Source organism: Pristiophorus japonicus, chromosome 15 (genome assembly GCF_044704955.1).
Source record: "Pristiophorus japonicus isolate sPriJap1 chromosome 15, sPriJap1.hap1, whole genome shotgun sequence".
NCBI classification, from domain to species: Eukaryota; Metazoa; Chordata; class Chondrichthyes; family Pristiophoridae; genus Pristiophorus; species Pristiophorus japonicus.
The window spans coordinates 4,688,617-4,714,732 of NC_091991.1; the positions used below are offsets into that span (position 1 = coordinate 4,688,617).

Consider the following 26,116-nt stretch of genomic DNA (forward strand, 5'->3'; position numbering starts at 1 on the left):
AGAAAATAGGTGGAGTAGGCCATTCGACCCTGCGAGCCTGCACCACCATTCAATAAGATCATGGCTGATCATTCCCTCAGTACCCCTTTCCTGCTTTCTCTCCATACCCCTTGATCCCTTTAGCCGTAAGGGCCATATCTAACTCCCTCTTGAATATATCCAATGAACTGGCATCAACAACGCTCTGCGGTAGGGAATTCCACAGGTTAACAACTCTCTGAGTGAAGAAGTTTCTCCTCATATCAATCCTAAATGGCCTACCCCTTATCCTAAGACTGTGTCCCATGGTTCTGGACTTCCCCATCATCAGGAACATTCTTCCCACATCTAAACTGTCCAATCCCGTCAAAATCTTTTAAGTTTCTATGAGATCCCCTCTCATCATTCTAAACTCCAGTGTATAAAGGCCCAGTTGATCCAGTCTCTCCTCATATGTCAGTCCCGCCATCCCGGGAATCAGTCTGGTGAACCTTCGCTGCACTCCCTCAATAGCAAGAACATCCTTCCTCAAATTAGGAGACCAAAACTGAACACAATATTCCAGGTGAGGCCTCACCAAGGCCATGTACAACTGCAGTAAGACCTCCCTGCTCCTATACTCAAATCCCCTAGCTATGAAGCCAACATACCATTTGCCTTCTTCACCGCCTGCTGTACCTGCATGCCAACTTTCAATGACTGATGAACCATGACACCCAGATCTCGTTGCACCTCCCCCTTTCCTAATCTGCCGCCATTCAAATAATATTCTGCCTTCGTATTATTGCCCCCAAAGTGGATAACCTCACATTTATCCACATTATATTGCATCTGCCATGCATTTGCCCACTCAGTCACCCTGCAGCCTTTTAGCGTCCTCCTCATAGCTCACACCGCCACCCAGTTTAGTGTCATCTGCAAACTTGGAGATATTACACTAATTCCTTCATCAAAATTATTAATGTATATTGTGAAGAGCTGGGGTCCCAGCACTGAGCCCTGCGGCACTCCACTAGTCACTGCCTGACATTCTGAAAAGGACCCGTTTATCCCGACTCTCTGCTTCCTGTCTGCCAACCAGTTCTCTATCCACGTCAGTACATTACCCCCAATACCATGTGCTTTGATTTTGCACACCAATCTCTTGTGTGGCACCTTGTCAAAAGCCTTTTGAAAGTCCAAATACACCACCATCCACTGGTTTTCCCTTGTCCACTTTACTAGTTACATCCTCAAAAAATTCCAGAAGGTTTGTCAAGCATCATTTCCCTTTCATAAATCTATGCTGACTTGGACCGATCCTGTCACTGCTTTCCAAATTCGCTGCTATTTCAGCTTTAATAATTGATTCCAACATTTTCCCCACTACTGATGTCAAGCTAACCGGTCTATAATTACCTGGTTTCACTCTCCCTCCTTTTTTTAAACAGTGGTGTTACATTAGCTACCCTCCAGTCCATAGGAACCGATCCAAAGTCAATAGACTCTTGGAAAATGATCACCAATGCATCCACTATTTCTATGGCCACTTCCTTAAGTACTCTGGGATGCAGACTATCAGGCCCTGGGGATTTATCGGCCTTCAATTCCATCAATTTCCCTAACACAATTTTCCGTTTTATAAGGATATCCTTGAGTTCCTCCTCCTCCTCACTAGACCCTTGGTCCCCTCGTATTTCCAGAAGGTTATTTGTGTCTTCCTTCGAGAAAACAGAACCAAAGTATTTGTTTAACTGGTCCGCCATTTCTTTGTTCCCCATTATAAATTCACCTGAATCTGACTGCAAGGGACCTACGTTGTTTTCACTAATCTTTTTCTCTTCACATATCTATAGAAGCTTTTGCAGTCAGTTTTTATGTTCCCAGCAAGCTTTCTCTCATACTCTATTTTCCCCCTCCTAATTAAACCCTTTGTCCTCCTCTGCTGTATTACAAAATTCTCCCAGTCCTCAGGTTTGCTGCTTTTTCTGGCCAATTTATATGCCTCTTCCTTGGATTTAACACTGTCCTTAATTTCCCTTGTTACCCACGGTTAAGCCACTTCCCCCGTTTTATTTTTACTCCAGACAGGGATGTACAATTGTTGGAGTTCATCTATGTGATCTTTAAATGTTTGCCATTGCCTATCCACCGTCAACCCTTTAAGTATCACTCGCCAGTCTATTCTAGCCAATTCACGTCTCATACTATCGAAGTTACCTTTCCCCAAGTTCAGGACCCTAGTCTCTGAATTAACTGTGTCACTCTGCAACTTAATAGAGAATTCAACCATATTATGGTCACTCTTCCCCAAGGAGCCTCGCACAACAAGATTGCTAATTAGTCCTTTCTCATTACACATCACCCAGTCTAGGATGGCCAGCCCTCTAGTTGGTTCCTTGACATATTGGTCGAGAAAACCATCCCTAATACACTCCAGGAAATCCTCCTCCACCGTATTGCTACCAGTTTGGTTAGCCCAGTCAATATGTAGATTAAAGTCGCCCATGATAACTGCTGTACCTTTATTGCATGCATCCCTTATTTCTTGTTTGATGCTGTCCCCAACCTCACTACTACTGTTTGGTGGTCTGTACACAACTCCCACTAGCGTTTTCTGCCCTTTGGTATTCCGTAGCTCCTCCCATACAGATTCCACATCATCCAAGCTAATGTCCTTCCTTACTATTGCATTAATTTCCTCTTTAACCAGCAACACCACCCCACCTCCTTTTCCTTTCTGTCTATCCTTCCTAAATGTTGAATATCCCTGGATGTTGAGTTCTCAGCCCTGGTCACCCTGGAGCCATGTCTCCGTGATGCCAATTACATCATACCCGTTAACTGCTATCTGCGCAGTTAATTCGTCCACCTTATTCCAAATACTCCTCGCATTGAGGCACAAGCCTTCAGGCTTGTCTTTTTAACACCCTTTGCCCTTTTAGGATTTTGCTGTAATGTGGCCCTTTTTGCCTTAGGGGTTCTCTGCCCTCCACTTTTACTTTCTTCTTTCTATATTTTGCTTCTGCCTCCATTCTACTTCCCTCTGTCTCCCTGCATAGGTTCCCATCCCCCTGCCATATTAGTTTAACACCTCCCCAACAGCACTAGTAAACACTCCCCCTAGGACAATGGTTCCGGTCCTGCCCAGGTGCAGACCGTCCGGTTTGTACAGGTCCCACCTCCCCCAGAACCGCTTCCAATGTCCTAGGAATTTGAATCACTCCCTTCTTCACCACTCCTCAAGCCACGTATTCATCTGAGCTATCCTGCGATTTCTACTCTGACTTGCACATGGCACTGGTAGCAATCCTGAGCTTGCTACTTTTGAGATCCTACTTTTTAAATTTAGCTCCGAGCTCCCTAAATTCGTCTTGTAGGACCTCATCCCGTTTTTTTTATCTCTATCGTTGGTACCTATATGCACCACGGCAACTGGTTGTTCACTCTCCCTTTTCAAAGTGTCCTGCACCCGCTCCGAGACATCCTTGACCCTTGCACCAGGGAGGCAACATACCTTCCTGGAGTCTCGATTGTGGCCGCAGAAACATCTATCTATTCCCCTTACAATAGAATCCCCTATCACGATAGCTCTCCCACTCTTTTTTCTGCCACCCACGGTGCCATGGACTTAGCTGCTGCTACCCTCCCCTGATGAGTCATCCCCCTCAACAGTACCCAAAGCGGTGTATCTGCGATGACCGCAGGGGACCCCTGCACTACCTTCCTTCCACTGCTCTTCCTGTTGGTCACCCATTCCCTATCTGGCTGTGTACCCTTTACCTGCGGTAAGACCAACTCACTAATTCACCACTACTCTCTGTTTCCTGTCACTGAGCCAATTCCGTATCCATGCTGCCACTGTCCCTTTTATTCCACGGGCTTCAACGTTGCTGCAGGCCTATTATGCGACACTTTGTCAAACGCCTTTTGGAAATCCATGTACACGACATCAACCGCTTTACTCTCATCAACCCTCTGTTACCTCATCAAAAAACTCAATCAAGTTGGTTAAACACAATTTGCCTTTACAACAAATCCGTGCTGGCTTTCCTTAACTAATCCACACCTGTCCAAGTGACTGTTAATTTTGTTCCTGATTAATTGTTTCTAAAAGCTTCCCCACTCCCGAGTTTAACTGACCGGCCTGTAGTTGCTGGGTTTAGATTTACTCCCTTGTTTGAACAATGGTGTAACATTTGCAATTCTCCAGTCCTCTGGTACCACTCCCGCATGAATTAAAAAAAAAATAACTTGGTAACGGATTACATAAACACAAAAGATTGCTGGGATGTCTACCAAATCTGTTGATGAATTTCTACAAATATTTCTGGTGCAAAAATCTTTAACTGTGCAGCAATATCAGCACTGTATCCAACAATCAATAGACAAGAATCTGGAAGACACGTCAGCTATTTGTTCCTAAGGACAGCCCTGAAAATGATATCCTTCTCCATCTGCTTCTCCACCTTCAGCCCAACACTTGGTTCATGTGATTTCTTGGACTGGTCGGTGAGGAATTTTCCCAAAGTATTTTCTCCTTTATTGGTCCTGGGATTTTTTTTGCCTCTCCCAGGATAGTACATGGCTGCTGTGGGGTGGGGAGATTGGTGGTTAGAGAGGTTTTTAAGCCACGACGCTCCAACCATCGTGATGCGGGACAGGCTAGATGGACCAGCTGGTGATTTCATCTGCTCGTATGTACCTGGTCACTCAACTTCTGAAGATTTCAGTCAATATTCAGAAAAAATGGAAATGCAAAAAAAAAGTGCATGTTTTTTTTTTAAGGCCCATGTGATGTGCGTGCAAAATCAAGTGATTTAAACGTGGGCAGGTATCAAAAATAGGTCGTTTTTAAACCAAAAGTGAGTGAGTTGACAGCTGTGGATCAAAACTACCCAATCCCAGGTGAATTAATGGCAGAAAAGTCTCAGGTGACAGAGAAAACGCTAAGGTTAACAGGCATGTGGCATCATGATTATCTTACTCAACCAGTAATCCAGGGACCTGGACTGATGGATCCGGATACGTGAGTTCAAATCGCACCACGGCAGCACAGGGAATTTAAATTCAATTAAATAAATCTGGAATTAAAAAGCTCGTCAGTAATGGTGACCAAGAAAGAACCAAATTGTCGTAAAACCCCAACTGGTTCACTGATGCCCTTTAGGGAAGGAAATCTGCCGCCCTTACCCGGTCTGGCCGCTATGTGACTCCAGACCCACAGCGATGTGGTTGACTCTTAACTGCCCCTGAAATGGCCCAGCGAGACACTCGAGGGCAATTAGAGATGACAGCAACGTCCATATCCCATGAATGAATAATTAAAAAAAAAGGATTTAATACAACGCCGGCAGAAATTAATGCATCCTCATACCAGAAATGGAGGAGTTGAAATCGTGGACAGTTTGTTCGGCGAGGACACTACCAAATGATGCCAGATGCAACTCTTTCAGGAACTTTCTGATCGACAAATCCTCTGAAGACATTGAACTCATGCATTCGCAGGGTATCGCCAGAATAAAAAGAAAAAAGACTTGGATTTATATAGCACCTTTCACGACCACCGGACGTCTCAAAGCGCTTTACAGTCAATGCAGTACTTTTTGAAGAGTAGTCACTGTTGTAATGCAGCCAATTTGCGCACAGCAAGCTCCCACACACAGCAATGTGATAATGACCCGATAATCTGTTTTATTGATGTTGATTGAGGGATAAATATTGGCCCCAGGACACCGGGGATAACTCCCCTGCTCTTCTTTGCAATAGTGCCCTGAGATCTTTTACGTTCACCTGAGAGAGCAGACGGGGCCTCGGTTTAACGTCTCATCTGAAAGACGGCACCTCCGACAGTGCAGCACTCCCTCAGCACTGCACTAGGAGTGTCAGCCTAGATTTTTTTTTGTGCTCAAGTCTCTGAAGCGGGACTTGAACCCATAACCTTCTGACTCAAGAGGCGAGAGTGCTACCCACTGAGCCTTGGCTGACAGGCCAGATCTTGCCAACCGTTGGTCAGTCAGGTGTGCAGTGGCCATAGCGGCAATCAAAGACTCAGAAGCTTTAAAGTCACACATTCTGTGTCGGTTTCAAAAAAGGGGCTTAACCCTGCCCTGTCTCTTTAATTCTGACCGAGCGCGTGCAACGTGGTGTGCAAGAGGTCTCAACAAGCTTGATTTGTTCAACGGAAGCTCAAGGAGCAGCACCTCGTCTTTAAATGGAGAAAGATTGCAAAGTGCTGCAGTACAGCGGGACCTGGGGGTCCTTGTGCATGAAACACAAAAGGTTAGTATGCAGGTACAGCAAGTGATCAGGAAGGCCAATGGAATCTTGGCCTTTATTGCGAAGGGGATGGAGTATAAAAGCAGGGAAGTCTTGCTACAGCTACATAAGGTATTGGTGAGGCCACACCTGGAGTACTGCGTGCAGTTTTGGTCTCTGTATTTAAGAAAGGATATACTTGCTTTGGAGGCAGTTCAGAGAAGGTTTACTCGGTTGATTCCGGGGATGAGGGGGTTGACTTATGAGGAAAGGTTGAGTAGGTTGGGCCTCTACTCTTTGGAATTCAGAAGAATGAGAGGTGATCTTATTGAAACGTATAAGATTATGAGGGAGCTTGACAAGGTGGATGCAGAGAGGATGTTTCCACTGATAGGGGAGACTAGAACTAGAGGGCATAATCTTAGAATAAGGGGCTGCCCATTTAAAACTGAGATGAGGAGGAATTTCTTCTCTCAGAGGGTTGTAAATCTGTAGAATTCGCTGCCCCAGAGAGCTGTGGAAGCCGGGACATTGAATAAATATAAGACAGAGATAGACAGTTTCTTAACCGACTAGGGAATAAGGGGTTATGGGGAGCAGGCAGGGAAGTGGACCCGAGTCCATGATCGAATCAGCCACGATCGTATTAAATGGCGGAGCAGGCTCGAGGAGCCGTATGGCCTACTCCTGCTCCTATTTCTTATGTTCTTATATGTTCTCGATTGGGCCCATTATAGCCTTTCGCAGTCAACATCGAGCTCAACAATTTCAGATCATAACCAATTTTCTCTCTGAGCTGCGCAGTCGTGCAAGGGAAAGGTCCTGTGGGGGCTGCTGACCAGTGTCTCCACGGTAAATACTGCACGCAGAAATCTAAAGGGAGCGCGCACTAAAGGAAACATAGAAACAGAGAAAATAGCTGCAAAAGTAGGCCATTCGGCCCTTCGAACCTGCACCACCATTCAATATGATCATGGCTGATCATTCACCTCAGTACCCCTTTCCTGCTTTCTCTCCATACCCCTTGATCCCTTTAGCCATAAGGGCCAAATCTAACTCCCTCTTCAATATATCAAACTAACTAGTCTCAACAACTCTCTGCGGTAGGGAATTCCACAGGTTAACAACTCTCTGAGTGAAGAAGTTTCTCCTCATCTCGGTCATAAATGGCTTACCCCTTATCCTTAGACTGTGACCCCTGGTTCTGGACTTCCCCAACATCGGAAACATTCTTCCTGCATCTAACCTGTCCCGTCCTGTCAAAATTTTGTGTGTTTCTATGAGATCCCCTCTCATTCTTCTAAATTCCAGTGAATACAGGCCCAGTTGATCCAGTCTCTCCTCATATGTCAGTCCAGCCATCCCTGGAATCAGTCTGGTGAACCTTCGCTGCGCTCCCTCAATAGCAAGAACATCCTTCCTCAGATTAAGAGACCAAAACTGAACACAATATTCCAGGTGAGGCCTCACCAAGATGCTGTACAACTGCAGTAACACCTCCCTGCTCCTATACTCAAATCCCCTAGCTATGAAGGCCAACATACCATTTGCCTTCTTCACCGCCTGCTGTACCTGCATGCCAACTTTCAATGACTGATGTACCATGACACCCAGGTCTCCGTGCACCTCCCGTTTTCCTAATCTGCCACCATTCAGATAATATTCTGCTTTCATGTTTTTGCCACCAAAGTGGATAACCTCACATTTATCCACATTATACTGCATCTGCCATGCATTTGTCCACTCACCTAACCTGTCCAAGTCACCCTGCAGCCTCTTAGCGTCCTCCTCACAGCTCACACCGCCACCCAGCTTAGTGTCATCTGCAAACTTGGAGATATTACACTCAATTCCTTCATCTAAATCATTGATCTATATTGTAAATAGCTGGGGTCCCATCACTGAGCCCTGCAGCACCCCACTAATCACTGCCTCCCATTCTGAGAAGGACCCGTTTATCCCTACTCTCTGCTTCCTGTCTGCCAACCAGTTCTCTATCCACGTCAGTACATTACCTCCAATACCATGTGCTTTAATTTTGCACACCAATCTCTTTTGTGGGACCTTGTCAAAAGCCTTTTGAAAGTTCAAATACACCACATCCACTGCTTCTCCCTTGTCCACTCTACTAGTTACATCCTCAAAAAATTCCAGAAGATTTGTCAAGCATGATTTCCCTTTCACAAATCCATGCCGACTTGGACCGATCCTGTCACTGCTTTCCAAATGCGCTGCTATTTCATCTTTAATAATTGATTCCAACTTTTTTCCCACTACTGATGTCAGGCTAACCGGTCTATAACTCCCTGTTTTCTCTCTCCCTCCTTTTTTAAAAAGTGATGTTACATTAGCTACCCTCCAGTCCATAGGAACTGATCCAGAGTTGATAGACTGTTGGAAAACGATCACCAATGCATCCACTATTTCTAGGACCACTTCGTTAAGTACTCTGGGGTGCAGACTATCCGGCCCTGGGGATTTATCGGCCTTCAATCCCATCAATTTTCCTAACACAATTTCCTGCCCAATAAGAATTTCCTTCAGTTCCTCCTTCTCACTAGACCCTCGGTCCCCGAGTATTTCCGGAAGGTTATATGTGTCTTCCTTCGTGAAGACAGAATTAAAGTATTTGTTCAATTGGTCTGCCATTTCTTTGTTCCCCATTATAAATTCACCTGATTCTCGTTGCAAGGGACCTATGTTTGTCTTCACTAATCTTTTTTCTCTTCACATATCTATAGAAGCTTTTGCAGTCAGTTTTTATGTTCCCAACAAGCTTCCTCTCACACTCTGTTGTCCCCCTCCTAATTAAACCCTTTGTCCTCCTCTGCTGAATTCTAAATTTCTCCCAGTGCTCAGGTTTGCTGCTTTTTCTGGCCAATTTATATGCCTCTTCCTTGGATTTAACATTATCCCTAATTTCCCTTGTTTGCCACAGTTGAGCCACCTTCCCCGTTTTATTTTTACTTCAGACAGGGATGTACAATTGTTGAAGTTCATCCATGTGATCTTTAAATGTTTGCCATTGCCTATCCACTGTCAACCCTTTAAGTATCACTCGCCAGTCTATCCTAGCCAATTCACTTCTCATACCATCGAAGTTCCCTTTCTTTAAGTTTAGGACCCTAGTCTCTGAATTAACTGTGTCACTCTGCATCTTAATAAAGAATTCTACCATATTATGGTCACTCTTCTCCAAGGAGCCTCGCACAACAAGATTGCTAATTAGTCCCTTCTCATTACACATCACCCAGTCGAGGATGGCCAGCTCTCTAGTTGGTTCCTTGACATTTTGGTCGAGAAAACTATCCCTAATACACTCCAGGAAATCCTCCTCCACCGCATTGCTACCAGTTTGGTTAGCCCAATCAATATGTAGATTAAAGTTGCCCATGATAACTGCTGTACCTTTATTGCACACATCCCTAATTTCTAGTTTGATGCTGTCCCCAACCTCACTACTACGGTTTGGTGGTCTGTACACAACTCCCACTACGTTTTCTGGCCTTTGGTATTCCGCAGCTCCACCCATACCGATTCCACATCATCGAAGCTAATGTCCCTCCTTACTATTGCAATAATTTCCTCTTTAACCAGCAACGCCACCCCGCCTCCTTTTCCTTTCTGTCTATCCTACCTGAATGTTGAATATCCCTGGATGTTGAGTTCTCAGCCTTGGTCACCCTGGAGCCATATCTCCGTAATCCCAATTATATCATATTCGTTAATAGCTGCCTGCACAGTTAATTTGTCCACTTTATTATAAATACTCCTCGTATTGAGGCACAGAGCCTCCAGGCTTGTCTTTTTAACACACTTTTATCCCTTTAGAATTTTGCTGTAATGTGGCGCTTTTTGCCTTGGGTTTCTCTGCCCTCCATTTTTACTTTTCTTCTTTCTATCTTTTGCTTCTGCCTCCATTTTACTTCCCTCTGTCTCCCTGCATAGGTTCCCATCCCCCTGCCATATTAGTTTAACACCTCCCCAACAGCACTAGTAAACACTCCCCCTAGGACGTTGGTTCTGGTCCTGCCCAGGTGCAGACCGTCCGGTTTGTACAGGTCCCAGGCCAGGCAGAGCAAAGTTCAGCTTACAGGGAACATTGATCATAACCACTGCTCCCATTTTGGGGGGGGGGGGGGGAAAGAGAGTAGGTGCTGGTCACGATGCCGTTCATTTAATCTCATCTTATCGCAGACCTTCCCTTTTGTTTTTTCCTCCCCCTTTGCTGCGCCGCACTTGCTTAAAAACCTGTTACATCTGTAAAGTTTTCCAGTTCTAACGAAAGGTCACAGACCTGAAATGTTATCTCTCTCGACAGATGCGGAGTATTTTCAGCTTTCTCCGTTTACATTTTTGATTTTGCACTGTTGGTCTCCATCTCACCCCTTCAATCTCACGGGCTTTACTGACTGAGGTTATGAGACTCTGCCACGTCATTATATAATGGCCCTGAAATTGCGGCCTCTCCGGGGGTGTATGATGAGCGCGTGTGCCCGAAGAGGCCCCGCAAGTTCCGAGTTTAGGCGCGCGAAGCGCATGGGCGTGAACCCGGCACTTGCGATTGGTCAAAATTTCTTTTGACAGATCACACGCCTCCCCGGGAGAAGGGCCTTCACGGGCGTAGATTTGGGCTATTTGTCCAACTCTTGCCCAGCGAATGTCCTTCAAACCCTTGCACCTGGTAAAAGCAAGCATATGGCCTGCTTTTACCAGTGTAACAGTTTTAATAGTTAGAAAAAATAAATGTTATCACTATTTTTATATTAAATACCCTGTCTATGTAAGTAAATTTATTTTTAATGCTATTAAAAAAAAATGTAATTCAAAAAATACCTTTTTCTCAAACACTTAATTTAATGCAATCTCTATTAATTTTTAAAAAGTGGAGTGCTTTTTTAATTTGTGTGTGTTTTATTTGATTTTAGGGGTATTCTCGTTGATAGTAACCGAGCTCGGAGCTCCCATTACTGTGAAGAGGATACTACATTGTAATTGGCGCACGTGATCCCTGAATGCGCATGTTCCCATACGCTGGGCTGTGCGCACCTAGACCTCGGAGCGCAAGTGTTCGTTCAACCGAGACCACCAGGTAGTTGCGCAAAAACTTTTTCGGTCGGAGGCATCCGCCCACAGGAAGCCGCCGGCCGCGATTTTTGTCCCATGAGCCAAGTTAGCAAGAGACTCTGCCGACTGAGTTTATAACCAGACTGTGTCGGGTCATTACATAATGAATCAGGAGATTCTGCGGAGTCAGTTTATTGTGAGCACAGCGCACTTTGGGCAAACGTCGTTTTAAAAAGCAAGACACGGGTCCCTCATCAGCACCCGGGCGTTAGAACTCCAGACAACAACCAGGTCCGTCCTCTTCTGCCCTGCTCCTCCATCAGCGGCCGCCAGTTACCACGCCCAGTGACACTCTTCTACTGTTGATTCTCTATTGAAGATTGAGGGAATGAGAGCAGGGTAGTGGGACTGACTTTGGGTTACTCTGCCCAAGAGGCAGCACAGGCGCAATGAGTCAAATGGCCTCCTCCTGTGCTGTGACCCGCGCGTACTTCCCCTTTAAGAGAGACTGGCCCAAAGTCACAATACTCTGAAACTCAAATTTTATTTGCATCCAAGCAAAGACAAAATAAAAGTGAGAGGTTTGCCGCACCCGTTGGTCTCATTTAAACACACAGAGCAAGACATTATAGTAGTCAATATTTACTCGCCTCGGTTAAAAGGGCACGTTTCTGGTTAGTGATTCGATCCACCGAAAGCTCGGGTAATTCCCTCTGAACCGAAATGGCAAAACTGTGAATAACTCAGAATATTAGTGTAAGTAAGTTCATCAGCAGAATTTTTGACTTTATCTAATTATATGCAATTCCTGTGACTACAGTGTTACATACAATCGAGGTGTCAAAACTGCCTTAATACGGTGAGAATTAGTTTGTGATTCCAACACAGCAACTTAACACACAAATGGAAAACAAGCAAAACTAAAGTTTCACCCAAATGCTAAATTTGATAAATGAATGTGGTGTATCTGATTTTTTTTTTTAATATCAGTGCATGGTTTGACTCGATAGAGAAGGCTAAATGTTTATATATATATATTTATATGTATATACACACACACACAGCAACGCACACTGCATTTTCCTTTGAAATCTTCTGCTGCTACCTAACATTCATATCAGGAGTGGTTTTTCATAACTATAGCAAAGATTGCCATATTAACTGTGACTTGTGCACTGAAAAGGGACCAACTGAGATACGTAAGCACTGCCCAACAAGTGAGGGCCAGTGAACATAAGAGTCAGCTACATACATTATATAAATAAGAGGCTACGGAAGTGTGCGAATGGCCATGTAACAATTGCAGATTTCAAATGGTTCTTGTGCCCAAGGCAAGAGCTCACAGTCCTTGGGGGAACTTTTCTTCTTTTTAAAACCAGCAAAAGATTCCCAGGTTCGGTAAAGCGTGGCTTGCCGGGTGTAAAGCTCGCTACCTGTACCATACAAGAAGTGCCGCTTAACTTCAGCCTGAAAAGATCACCCCGTGCTGCGCTGCACAGCCTCGACAGCACGAACCATTCCTGTGGCCACCGGTTGGGACTGCCAATTTAGTTCTCCCTGTGGCCAATCACAGGCTGTGGAAGGACACAGGCTAAACTCACTGTTTACAGCCAGCGAGAGAGAGGCCACCTCCACCCCATCAGTCTGGGTGGGACACGAACCCGAGGTCTCGGAAAACCTGTTCTCCTTCCCAGATTTTGTTCCCCTTTCTCTCCTGAGGGTGTGTGTTGGGGGTAAAAGAAAGAAAGGACTTGCATTTTTCTAGCGCCTATCACGACCTCAGGGAATCCCAAAGTTCTTCACAATCAATGAAGTACTTTTTTTGTGCTGTAACGTAGGAAACACGGCAGCCAATTTGCACACAGCAAGCTCCCACAAACAGTAATGAGATAATGACCGGATAATATATATTTTTTTAGAAAGTGTTGTTGGTTGAGGGATGAATATTGGCCCAGGACACCACTTAGATCTCCCCTGCTCTTCTTCCAGTACCGGCTGTGGGATCTTTCACGTCCACCCCGAGAGCGCAGACGTCGGTTTAAACATCTGAAAAACAACTCAATATGTGGCTCAACCATCACCTGGCTCTTCGAGAGCGACCCTGGTAATTGAGAGCATTGTTCTAGCTGTTAGACCACTGAAGAATGCGGGGGTGGGAAGAATTTTCAGCCAAGCCCCATCCCGTCATGGCATTTAACCAAATGCACTTTCCAACAGGGCCACCAAACAATGAACAAGGGGGACTCCCAGCCAAGGCCGATCGTGGTGATGTACCGCTGCCCTGACTGAAACCAGTAACTTCTCACATGCCCGGATTTCAACTTGGGAACTTCCTAATCTTAAGTCCCACACATTGAGATTCATTTAATCATTGAATCATTGAGTGGGGGCGGGGGAGGGGAGGGGGGAAAGAACCTAGAAATCTTTTGATCTACTGGACCACCCAATAACTTGGGGGTTTGCAACGTCCAAACTCTTGGATTGTGTTACAGCCTTGAAATGCAACCTTTTCTCTAAGAAATTACCTTCTCCAGGCTCTGTACCACTATGATTCTACATGAAAAGCTACTGCTTCTAGTTGATGGTGACTGGAGGTAGGAGCCTTGAAGTTTTGTTAAATTAGTGTTTAAATGTGCATTCAGGAAAACCATTGGTTTTGTTGGTATTAATTATGATTCCTGGTTAAGTTACTTTGCATAAAATAACATCCCTTGCATGGCAGGGAACTGTAAACCATTGTTGCCACAATAATAGAGTCAAGTTAAAAGGACGATAATCGGAAGCAGCCTTGGGTTCCCCAATTCTCTTTCTATTCCACGTTCAAAATGCGCTCAATCTCTTCAAGCCGCTTTAAGGCCGCCGCTCTCTTCTTTTCAATCTCTTTGATCTCCTTGTTGGACTTTTTCTTTGTCCGTTTGTTCAGAGCATTTGGGGTTTGTTTAGAGCCGCTGGGAAATTCTGCGTGACCTTTGGCGCCGGTCGCCGTTTCAGAATCCTTCCTCTGTTCTCCACCGTGCCCCGTCGGATTCTCGATCGAGGCTTTCTCCCCCGCCCGGTCGGTGGGAGTGATGGCCGGCGAATGTTCCGACGGGCCGCCGTTGCCCCGAGCAGCTATCTTGCTGCGCACGATGCTCAGGTGGCGATGGATGTACTCCTCGTCTGGCGCCATGGCCAAGGTCTCGGACAGGCAAGCCTCCGCCCTCGCCAGGTCCCTCTCTTCAAAGTACACCACGCACAGGTTGTGCTTCCCCTGGACGTTGGCGGGGTCGATCTCCAGAATCCGCTCAAAGCATCGCTTGGCTCCTTTAATGTCCTTCCTTTGGTTCATCAGGATATCGCCCTGGAGGATGAGGCCTTTAATGTGATCGGGGTGATGATGCAGCAAGTCTGCCAGGACTGGAAGGGCTTCCAACTCCATCCCAGTCTGGGAATATAACAGGGCCAGGTTGAACAGCGCGCTACGGAAACCCGGCTGCACCCGGATGGATTTCTTCATCCAGGATTCAGCTTCGACATTCTGTTTGTCGTCCATGGCAAGCATGCCCAGATTGAAGTATCCATTTGCATCCTCCGGCTCCATTTCCACGTAACTCAAAAAACGCTTCTTCGCCTCTGGCCTCAACCTGGCTTCACCTGTGGAAACACACACAAAAGGCAAACGCTTCAACAACAACAACTTGGATACCTATAGCGCCTTTAACGGAGTAAAACGTCCCAAGGTTGCTTCAGGCAAATCATTTGGTGCTGTGAGCTCGACTCATTTTCCGCACTTCAATTGTCTTGCTAACCAAACTGAGTTCCCGAGAGAAGCACCAGATTGCAACTATGACAAAAACGCCTTCATCATTCGCTGAACCAGAGTTGCCTTGAGTGCACATCAGTCCAAGGGATATCGAAGACTGGCTCACTGGTGTCACCAGTATTTTACATCGTATTTACAGCACAGACACAGGCCATTCGGTCCATCGCTCCGCGCCGGGGTTTATGCTCTAGACCAGCCCCCTCCCACCCCTCTTCATCTCCATCAGCATAATCTGCTATTCCTTTACACCCTCGTGTGTTTCTCCAGTATCCCCTTAAATTCATCTATTACTCCCTGTGGGAGTGAGTTCCAGATTCTAACCACTCTCTGGGTAAAGAAGTTTCTCCCAAATTCCCATTGGATTTTAATTATCTTATTGATTAGTGATTATCTTAGTGATGGCCCCTAGTTCTGGTCTCTCTCTACAAGTGGAAACATCTTCGCTACATCTACCCAAACGAACCTTTTCATAATCTTAAAGACCTCCATCAGGATTACCTGATCCACTGGTATCCCCTGGCAAAATCTCCATGGCCCTGTGCTCACTCTGTGACCGATATCTGCCTTTAACCCAAAGACAGGGAAACAGCTACAGAGAACATTAAAAGCTGAAAGGTTATATTGTACTGAACATCTCTTCTTTGCCTTAAAGTAAAACCACTGAAAGCATTATATAATTGTGGTTTTACAAATGTTTGTGTGGATTAGCCTATTAAAATGTATATTTCCGCACACTTCACACAACCGTCCCATACACACTCCCCTGTTAAATGTTATTTTCTCAAAGGATGCCAGAGAGGCTGGCAGGCCCCAGTACAATACTCCGTCGCTAGCCACTCCTCAGCCAAGTGTTTCTGAACAAACTGAAAGAACGAACTTACATTTATATAGCCTTTCACATCTTCAGGATATCCCAAAGCGTTTCACAGCCAATGAAGTACTTTTGAAGTTCCGTCATTGTTGTAAATGTAGGAAACGGGGCAGCCAACTTGTGCACGGCAAGGTCCCACAAACAGCAATGTGATAATGACCAGATAACCTGTTGTTTTTGTGATGCTGATTGAGGGATAAATATTGGCCCCAGGACACGGGGGATAACTCCCCTGCTCTTCTTCAAATTAGTGCCATGGGATCGTTTACATCCACCTGAGAGAGCAGACGGGGCCTCGGTTTAACGTCTCATCTGAAAGACAGCACCTCCGACAGTGCAGCACTCCCTCAGCACTGTACTGAGAGTGTCAGCCTAGATTTTGGACTTGTTCCTGGAGTGGGACTTGAGCCCATGACCTCCTGACTCAGAGGCAAGAATGCTACCCACTGAGCCACAGCTGACACCTGAAGAGATGCGCCAATGAGGCCAGGAAGGAGATAACATCACTACGAGAATGCAGAAGAATTATATTGGGCCTGGTGTGAATGATGGCAAAAGACGGCACCTCCGACAGTGCTGCACTCCCTCAGTACTGCACTGAAATGACAGCTTAGATTGTGCATTCAGGTCCCTGGAGTGGGACTTGAACCCGTGCCCTCGAGATACCGTGAGGTAAACCAAGTGAGAACATTTTTTTTTTTAAATTGAAGAACTGATAAATGATGTCAAGTGTGCCCCACTACATTCATGAAATGAAAAGTATTGTGCCATAAGAACATAAGAATTAGGAACAGGAGTAGGCCATCTAGCCCCTCGAGCCTGCTCCGCCATTCAATAAGATCATGGCTGATCTGGCCGTGGACTCAGCTCCACTTACCCGCCCGCTCCCCATAACCCTTAATTCCCTTATTGGTTAAAAATCTATCTATCTGTGACTTGAATACATTCAATGAGCTAGCCTCAACTGTTCCTTGGGCAGAGAATTCCACAGATTCACAACCCTCTGGCAGAAGAAATTCCTTCTCAACTCGGTTTTAAATTGGCTCCCCCGTATTTTGAGGCTGTGCCCCCTAGTTCTAGTCTCCCCGACCAGTGGAAACAACCTCTCTGCCTCTATCTTGTCTATCCCTTTAATTATTTTAAATGTTTCTATAAGATCACCCCTCATCCTTCTGAACTCCAACGAGTAAAGACCCAGTCTACTCAATCTATCATCATAAGGTAACCCCCTCATCTCCGGAATCAGCCTCGTGAATTGTCTCTGTACCCCCTCCAAAGCAAGTATATCCTTCCTTAAGTAAGGCGACCAAAACTGCACGCAGTACTCCAGGTGCGGCCTCACCAATACCCTGTACAGTTGCAGCAGGACCTCCCTGCTTTTGTACTCCATCCCTCTCGCAATGAAGGCCAACATTCCATTCGCCTTCCTGATTACCTGCTGCACCTGCAAACTAACTTTTTGGTCCTTGGAGATGGAGCACGCGGTGTCCACCGGTACGCTCGCGGCCTTCCGCGAGAGGTGGGCACCGGAGGGACTGGAGTGCATCATCACGCCCGGCAACCAAATTTTAATTTGATTTTACGTTTTAAAGTTTAATTTGTTTTAATTGCCGGTGCTTTTAGTGTCCCCTTCCCTTTTATAGGGGGCACTGAGGAAAAATTGTGATTTTAGTGCCCAAAAAAAAAACCAAAAAAAAGAAAAACACAAAAAAAAAACCAAAAAAGGAAAAAAAGGGCCTTGTAAATGTCTGGTGTGTCACCCAGGTCGAGTGGCACGGTTTAATGTTTTATGTTTTGCAGGTAGACTCTAAAAGAGTTTCATGCACAAGGACCCCCAGGTCCCTCTGCACCGCAGCATGTTGTAATTTCTCCCCATTCAAATGGTATTCCCTTTTTTTGTTTTTTTTCCCCCAAAGTGGATGACCTCACACTTTCCGACATTGTAGTCCATCTGCCAAACCTTAGCCTATCTAAATCTCTTTGCAGCCTCTCCACAACCTGCTTTCCCACTAATCTTTGTGTCATCTGCAAATTTTGTTACACTACACTCTGTCCCCTCTTCCAGGTCATCTATGTGTATTGTAAACAGTTATGGTCCCAGCATCGATCCCTGTGGCACACCACTAACCACCGATTTCCAACCCAAAAAGGACCCATTTATCCTGACTCTCTGCTTACTGTTAGCCAGCCAATTCTCTATTCATGCTAATACATTTCCACTGACCCCGCGTACCTTTATCTTCTGCAGTAACCTTTTGTTATCAAATTATCAAATGCCTTTTGAAAATCTAAATACACCACATCCATCGGTACACTTCTATCCACCATGCTTGTTATATCCTCAAAGAATTCCAGTAAATTAGTTAAACATGATTTCCCCTTCATGAATCCATGCTGCGTCTGCTTGATTGCACTATTCCTATCTAGATGTCCCGCTATTTCTTCCTTAATGATAGTTTCAAGCATTTTCCCCACTACAGATGTTAAACTAACCGGCCTATAGTTACCTGCCTTTTGTCTGCCCCCTTTTTTAAACAGAGGCGTTACATTAGCTGCTTTCCAATCCGCTGGTACCTCCCCAGAGTCCAGAGAATTTTGGTAGATTATAACGAATGCATCTGCTATAACTTCCGCCATCTCTTTTAATACCCTGGGATGCATTTCATCAGGACCAGGGGACTTGTCTACCTTCAGTCCCATTAGCCTGTCCAGCACTACCCACCTAGTGATAGTGATTATCTCAAGGTCCTCCCTTCCCACATTCCCGTGACCAGCAATTTTTGGCATGGTTTTTGTGTCTTCCACTGTGAAGACCGAAGCAAAATAATTGTTTAAGGTCTCAGCCATTTCCACATTTCCCATTATTAAATCCCCCTTCTCATCTTCTAAGGGACCAACATTTACTTTAGTCACTCTTTTCCGTTTTATATATCTGTAAAAGCTTTTACTATCCGTTTTTATGTTTCGCGCAAAGTTTACCTTCGTAATCTATCTTTCCTTTCTTTATTGCCTTCTTAGTCATTCTTTGCTGTCATTTCAAATTTTCCCAATCTTCTATTTTCCACTAACCTTGGCCACCTTATACGCATTGGTTTTTAATTTGATACTCTCCTTAATTTCCTTGGTTATCCACGCTATACTTAGTACCAGCTAAGGGAATTGGACATCTAATCACCACATAAATCGTTCTGTGTCACCAAACAGAGGAATCTTGGGCACTCAACATATAGATTTGGGGGATCAAGCTAAAATGAATCTGAACGTTTACATCTTCTAAAGCTATTCCAAAAATTCACAAGTCACCTCTTACTCTTTGCCGACCTTAATTTCAAAAAACGTAACCTGAAGTGTCCTCAATTGTGAATTGCAACACAACTAAACGTTCCAGCTTTCTAATGTGCGCTGCAGTCAGCTTTTAGATCTGTGGGTTAAAGTTCCTGCAATGGGTGCTCAGAGGTTTTGATTCAGCTTATTTCTCTGGGATTTTCACTCCTTTAGAGGCGACAACCACAGACTTCATTAACCCTCAAAACTTGACCTCCCAACCGTTGATCATAGACACTTATCCCGAGTTCAGTTCTGGTAGCACCATGTACTGTTCTGGTCACATTACAGGAAAGGTGTGATTGCACTGGAGAGGGTACAGAGGAGATTTACAAGGATGTTGCCAGGACTGGAGAATTTTAGCGATGAGGAAAGATTGGATAGACTGGGGTTGTTTTCTTTGGAACAGAGGAGGCTGAGGGGAGAATTAATTGAGGTGTATAAAATTATGAGGGGCCTGGATAGAGTGGATAGGAAGGACCCATTTCCCTTAGCAGAGAGGTCAATAACCAGGGGGCTTAGATTTAAAGTCATTGGTGGAAGGTTTAGAGGGGAGATGAGGAAAACTTTCTTCACCCAGAGGGTGGTGGGGGTCTGGAACTCACGGCCTGAAAGGGTGGTAGAGGCAGAAACCCTCACCACATTTAAAAAGTACTTGGATGTGCACGTGAAGTGCTGTAACCTACAGGGCTACGGACCGAGAGCTGGAAAGTGGGATTAGGCTGGGTAGGCTCTTGGTCGGCCGGCGCGGACACGATGGGCCGGAATGGCCTCCTTCTGTGCCGTAAATTTCTTTCATTCTATGAGTACTAAGACTTTATAAATATCGGCTCACAAGGAGAAAGGTTGAAAATCAGCTACAGACTTGGAACACGGGTTTCACATTCTGCACACGGCCAGGCTGAAGCAAAGATCAACGAAACAAAGATTGGTTTTAAGGCTGAGTTGCAGATTTACCTGATTCTTGCATTAGCAGGCCCGAGTTAAACAGCGCCAGCTTGTGGTTAGAACTGATTTCCAGAGCCTGGTTGAAATGTTTCAAGGCTTCGGACGGGTCTTTGAGCTCAATGTAAACAATCGCCAGATTGTACCAGAGGTCAGCGTTGGTCTTGTCCAGTTCCAGGGCCCTTATGTAGGCATCCCTGGCCTCCAGAGGCCTGTCCATCTTCAGAAGCAACTCACCCCTGAGAATGAATCGTCAAGAACTTAGAAACTCACCCAAGAACTTAGCGTCAAGAACTGAATCGCAGAATGGAGCATTACATTTTCCTGCCAATCCGTGAAGAGAAAGAAAACCTGCATTTATGTAGCGCCTTTCATGAGCATAGAATGTTCCGAAGCGCTTTACAGCCAATTAAGTACTTTTAGAAGTGTAGTCACTGTTGTAATGTAGGAAGCGTGGCAGCCATTTTCCCTACAGTAAGCTCCCACAAACAGCAATGTGATAACAACCAGATAATCTAGTTAAGTGATGTTGGTTGAGGGATAAATATTGGCCCAGGACACCGGGGAGAACTCCCCCGCTCTTCTTCGAAATAGTGCCATGGGATCTTTTATGTCCACCTGAGAGAGCAGACGTCTCATCTGAAAGACGGCACCTCCGACAGTGCGTTGCTCCCTCAGCACTGCACTGGGAGTGTCGGTCTGGATTATGTGCTCAAGTCCCTGGAGTGGGACTTGAACCCACGACCTTCTGGCTACCCACTGAGCCACAGCTGACACTACTTATTGTGGTTTGTGGAACTTTCTCGTGAACCAAACTGAAGATTTCCTATGAAACTTTTAATATTTTGAACTGAGCTCATTGACTGCTGCTGAATGAGGCTGCATCATGACTGGATGGGATGGGCCCAGTGGCCAAGGTGGTCGTCCTATCCTTATTCATATATTGGAATATAAGCTTTAGAGAAACCCCAGCATTTAGCCCATTACCTGTCTGAAACAACCTGAGCAACCAGCACATCTACTCTTCAAAGAGATTAAATAGTATACAAAGTAGTTCTTTGGCTCAATGGCTCAAACAGTGTTTGACTGCAACAGCTAACTCAAAGTTTTAAAAGCTAAAATTTTATCATTTGAACTGTTGTTACCAAGATAAAGTTACCAAATGAAATGAACAGCCAGCAGTAAATATATTCAAATGACAATACAGTTGTCAATCATAAGGAGCTTTCGATTTCTACAAAATGTTAACTGCCTCTGAAGTATCAAATGTTGCCTGATGTGACAAATATTTAGGGAACAATAATTATCCACAATTGTGTGGTAAATCGAAGGGATCAATTATTTGATCATCCTTAAGCTGTTGTATTCATCGTTGCTTCACTGAATGTAATACCTACTTCAGGATTTTTATTTTCCTTGTTACAAAAATAATCAAAACCAGCATTTTAAAATGTTTCTCTGCTACGTCCTGGTAATAACTCCATAAACACAAGTTTATAACACAAAACCCTATTGGTGTAGCGCTCGTAACACAGCAAAGTCCGTCGCACTAAGTGTCAGCCGTGGCTCAGTGGGCAGCGCTCTCGCCTCTCGGTCAGAAGGTCGTGGGTCCAAGACCCATTCCTGAGACTTGAGCACAAAAATCTAGGTCGACACTCCCAATGCAGTACTGTCGGAGGTACCGTCTTTCAGAGGAGACGTTAAATCGAGGCCCCGTCTGCTCTCTCAGGTGGATGTAAAAGATCCCATGGCACTATTTCGAAGAGCAGGGAGTTATCCCCGGTGTCCTGGGGCCAATATTTATCCCTCAATCAACAAAAAACAGATTATCTGGTCATTATCACATTACTGTTTGTGGGAGCTTGCTGTGCGCAAATTGGCTGCCGCGTTTCTTACATTACAACAGTGACTACACTTCATTGGTTGCAAAGTGCTTTGGGACATCCGGCGGTCATGAAAGGCACTATATAGATGCAAATTATCCATTTTTTCTTTCTTCATTAATCCCATCATTTAAAGAAGCCTCCCTTCCTTTCAAGACATAAAATAGAAATGACTGGGCTAGTAATTCAGAGAACGCAAGTTCAAATCCCACCATGGCAGTTATGAGAATTTGAATTCCGTTTTAATAAATCTGTGAGTAAAAATGACCATGAGGCAGTTGGATTGTGGTGAAAACCCATCTGGTTCACCAACGTCTGCTCGGGAAGGAAACCTGCTGCCCTTACCCGGTCTAGGCCTATATGTGACTCCAGTCCCCACGCCAACATGACTGATTCTTAACTGCCCTTTGGAGTGGCCTAGCAAGCCACTTCGTTGCATCAAACTGCTATCAGCTGCTCACCGCCTCCTTCACAGGGCAAATAGGAATGGGCAATAAATGCTGGCCTTGCCAGCGATGCTCACATCCCCAAAAAAGAAACAGAAAATAAGGCTTCTGCTACAGGTTAAGAGGTGACCTAATAGAGATTTTCAAGTTGAGAAGTTTTGATAGGAGTAGATAGAGAAAAACTATTTCCCTCTGGCGAGTGGGTCAATAGCCAGAGGTCAGAGATTTAAAATCATTGGCAAAAGATCGAGAGAAATGCTTCCACTCCGAGAGTTGTCGGTGTCTGGAACGCTCTGCCTGGTGGGAGCTAATTCCATCAATAATGTTGAAAGGGAGTAAGACGGGTGGTTGAGGAGGAGGTACTGACAGACCTACGGACAAAAAGCAGAGGTGGGGCTAAACACAAATTCTCTGTCACAGAGCCGGCACAGGCGCGACGGGCTGACTGGCCTCCTGTGCTGCAACATTCGATGATTCACTACCTGTTGATGTACGCCTGTTTAAAATCAGGTCTCATACTGATCGCTTGGCGGTATAGTTGGTCGGCCTCCTCCAAGCGAGATTCATTCCCTCGAATCAAATTTGCCAGATTGATGTAAACGTTGAGGTGATTGGGAGCGACGCGGGCTGCGTACTTCTTTCCTGGTATAACCTTTCTCGAAAAAGAAAATGTGCAAAAGATCACATTCAGCCGGATATCAATTCTGTAGTAAGTTTTCCAAACTGCCTATATACAAATGTTGGAGTAAGCATTCCAATAAAAGTGGGACTATTTCAACACATATGAGGAACATGCACACTAGTTTCCTGGGAGCAGAGAAGGTTGAGTGGAGATTTGATCGAGGTGTTCAAAATCCTGAGGAGTCTGGACAGAGTAGACAGAGAGAAACTGTTCCCATTGGCGGAAGGGTCGAGAACCAGAGGGACACAGATTTAAGGTGATTGGAAAAAAAAACGACGGCAACACGAGCAAAAACGTTATTACACAGCGAGTGGTTAGGATCTGGAATGCACGGCTGAGAGGGTGGTGGAGGCAGACTCAATCATGGCTTTCAAAAGGGAATTAGATAAGTACCTGAAGAAAAAAATTTGCAGAGCAATGGGGAAAGGGCGTGGGAGTGGGACTGGCTGAGAGTGGGCACGGGCTCGATGGGCCGAATAGCCTTCCGTGCTGTAACCGTTCTATGATTCGAGAAAGCTCTCTGTCCACACACAGACAGACGGAGCCACACACCCACCCAGACTGGAGAATTGGAAACTGGTTGGGAGGTCGGAATAACGGGCACGCTCTCTGATTGGCAGGATGTGACAAGTGGTGCTCCCCAGGGATCTGTTATGGGGCCTCAACTTTTGACATTGGTCCAGAAATCGCCGTCGGCTGCAATCGGGTAAAAAAAGTTGCAAAAGATGCGCACCTATCTGTTCCTGCTGCGCCCGCGTGAGTTCCCGATCCTGAGGCCTCCACTGACTGCGCGTTGCAGCGCGTGCATGTCGGGACATGCGCAGGCCTGGAGCTGCAGTCACATGGTTCTAGGCAGCCAATCAGGTAAAGTATGTTCTCATTCATAATAATGGGAACTCCGTAAGTTGGAGTTCCCATTATCATGAATGAGAAACCGCCCCCCAAACACAAAGCTCTAACAGAAAAAATACACCACATATTTTTATTAATTTAAATTAAAGTTATTTATATATTATAAAAAATATATATTTTTCCAATTTTTTAAAAAAAGTTTTTAAAATTATGGTTTAAAATAAACTTACTGTAATGGGGAGGATTTTAAACAATAAAATGTTTTAAAATTTTATTTTATAATATTTTGTGTATTTTAAAACTCTTACACCTGTAAAAGTAGGCTAGGTGGCTGATTTTACTCGGTACACGAATTTTCAGGACATCCGCTGGGCAAGATATGGGCAAATACCGCAATCTTGCCCATTCAACTGTCCTCGCTGTGGAAACACGGAGGATCTGTCGAGCTGCAGCTTAACAGATCGGAAAAGCCGGTTTTCAGCGCATGCGCATTGTGTGCTGAAAAGCGGCTTTTGCGATGCCTTCACGGGTCTGTACATACTCCGTGTGCACCCCATACGGACCCTGGAGGCCGGAGTTTCTGGGCCGATATTTATCAATGACTTGGATGAAGGAACCGAGAGCTGTGCATCCAAGCTTGCTGCCAACATCAAGTTAGGAGAGACAGTCGGTCGAGCAGATGGGAGAAGAAAATTGCAGATTAATTGAGCAGGTGAAACTATTGCAAGTGGAGTTCAGTGCAGGCAAGTGTGTGAGGTCATCCATCTGGGACACAAGAAAAATAAATCGGAGTATTTTCAAAATAGCGAGAAACTAGGAACTGTAGAGGAGCAGAGAGATTTGGGAGTTCATGTACACAAATCATTAAAAGCTAGTGCACAGGTACAAAATGTAATCAAAACGGCTAATGGAATGTTGGCTGTTATTTGAATACAAAGGGGAGGAAGGCCATTCAGCTCGAAGGGCCGAATGGCCTACTCCTGCACCTATTTTCTATGTTTCTATGAAGTTAAGGGTACAAGGTTCATTCCTGAGATGAAGGGGTTGTCTTATGAAGAAAGGTTGAGCCTGTACTCATTCGAGATTAGAAGACTGAGGTGTGATCTAATTGAAACGTATAGGATTCTGAAGGGGCTTGCTAGGGTAGATGCAGAGAGGATTTTTCCCCTCGTGGTTGAATCTAGAACTAGGGGGTAGAGTTTCAGAATAAGGGGCCGCCCATTTAAAACGGAGAGGAGAAGGAATTTCTTTTCTGAGGGTTGTGAATCTGTGGAATTCTCTGCCCCAGAGAGCTGTGGAGGCTGGGTCACTGAATATATTTAAAGTGGAGATAGACAGATTTTTGAATGATAAGGGAGTCGAGGGTTTTGGGGAACGGGCGGGGAAGTGGAGCTGAGTCCATGATCGGATCACCATGATCTTATTGAATGGCGGAGCAGGCTCGAGGGGCCGAATGGCCGACTCCTGCTCCTATTTCCTATGCTCTTGTGCTTCATTGCAGAGAGACTTGGTCAGAGCCCAGATGGAGCACTGTGTTCAGTTTTGGGCACTGCACCTCAGGAAGGATATAATTAGCCTTGGAGGGGGTGCAGGGCAGATTCACCAGAATGATACCGGGGCTAAAAGGGTTACAGTATGAAGACAGGTTGCATAAACCTGACTTGTATTCTCTTGCACATAGCAAATGTGAACAGACCTGGGTGTTTAAATGTTAAAATAATTTGAAAGGGTGATTACAAATAAACGATTTTCTCTGGTGGGGGAATCTAGAATAAGGGGACATAATGTTAAAACCAGAGCCAGGCCAATCAGGAATAAAATCAGGAAAAACTTTCTCTCACAAAAGGTGGCAGAAATGTGAAATTCTCTGCCCCAAAAGCCTGAGAGTGTTGGGGGACAATTGGAATTTTAAAACTGAGATACATAGATTTATGTTAGTGTAAGTGTATAACAACTTGTATTTATATTGGGCCTTTAATGTAATAAAGCATCCCAAGGTGTTAGAAGACAAAACAAATAAAATGTGAC

At 45.1% G+C, this 26,116-nt stretch overlaps 1 protein-coding gene across 1 annotated transcript in view; it reads right to left on the reverse strand.

The window, feature by feature from the left end:
• Positions 1-11,808: 11,808 nt before the first annotated feature.
• Positions 11,809-26,116, reverse strand: part of tmtc3 (transmembrane O-mannosyltransferase targeting cadherins 3) — an 86,406-nt gene continuing 72,098 nt past the window's right edge. The window contains 3 exon segments of the mRNA XM_070900075.1: positions 11,809-14,916; positions 20,238-20,464; positions 23,037-23,206. Coding sequence (XP_070756176.1) covers positions 14,093-14,916; positions 20,238-20,464; positions 23,037-23,206 — 1,221 coding nt within the window. The 3' untranslated portion in view covers positions 11,809-14,092.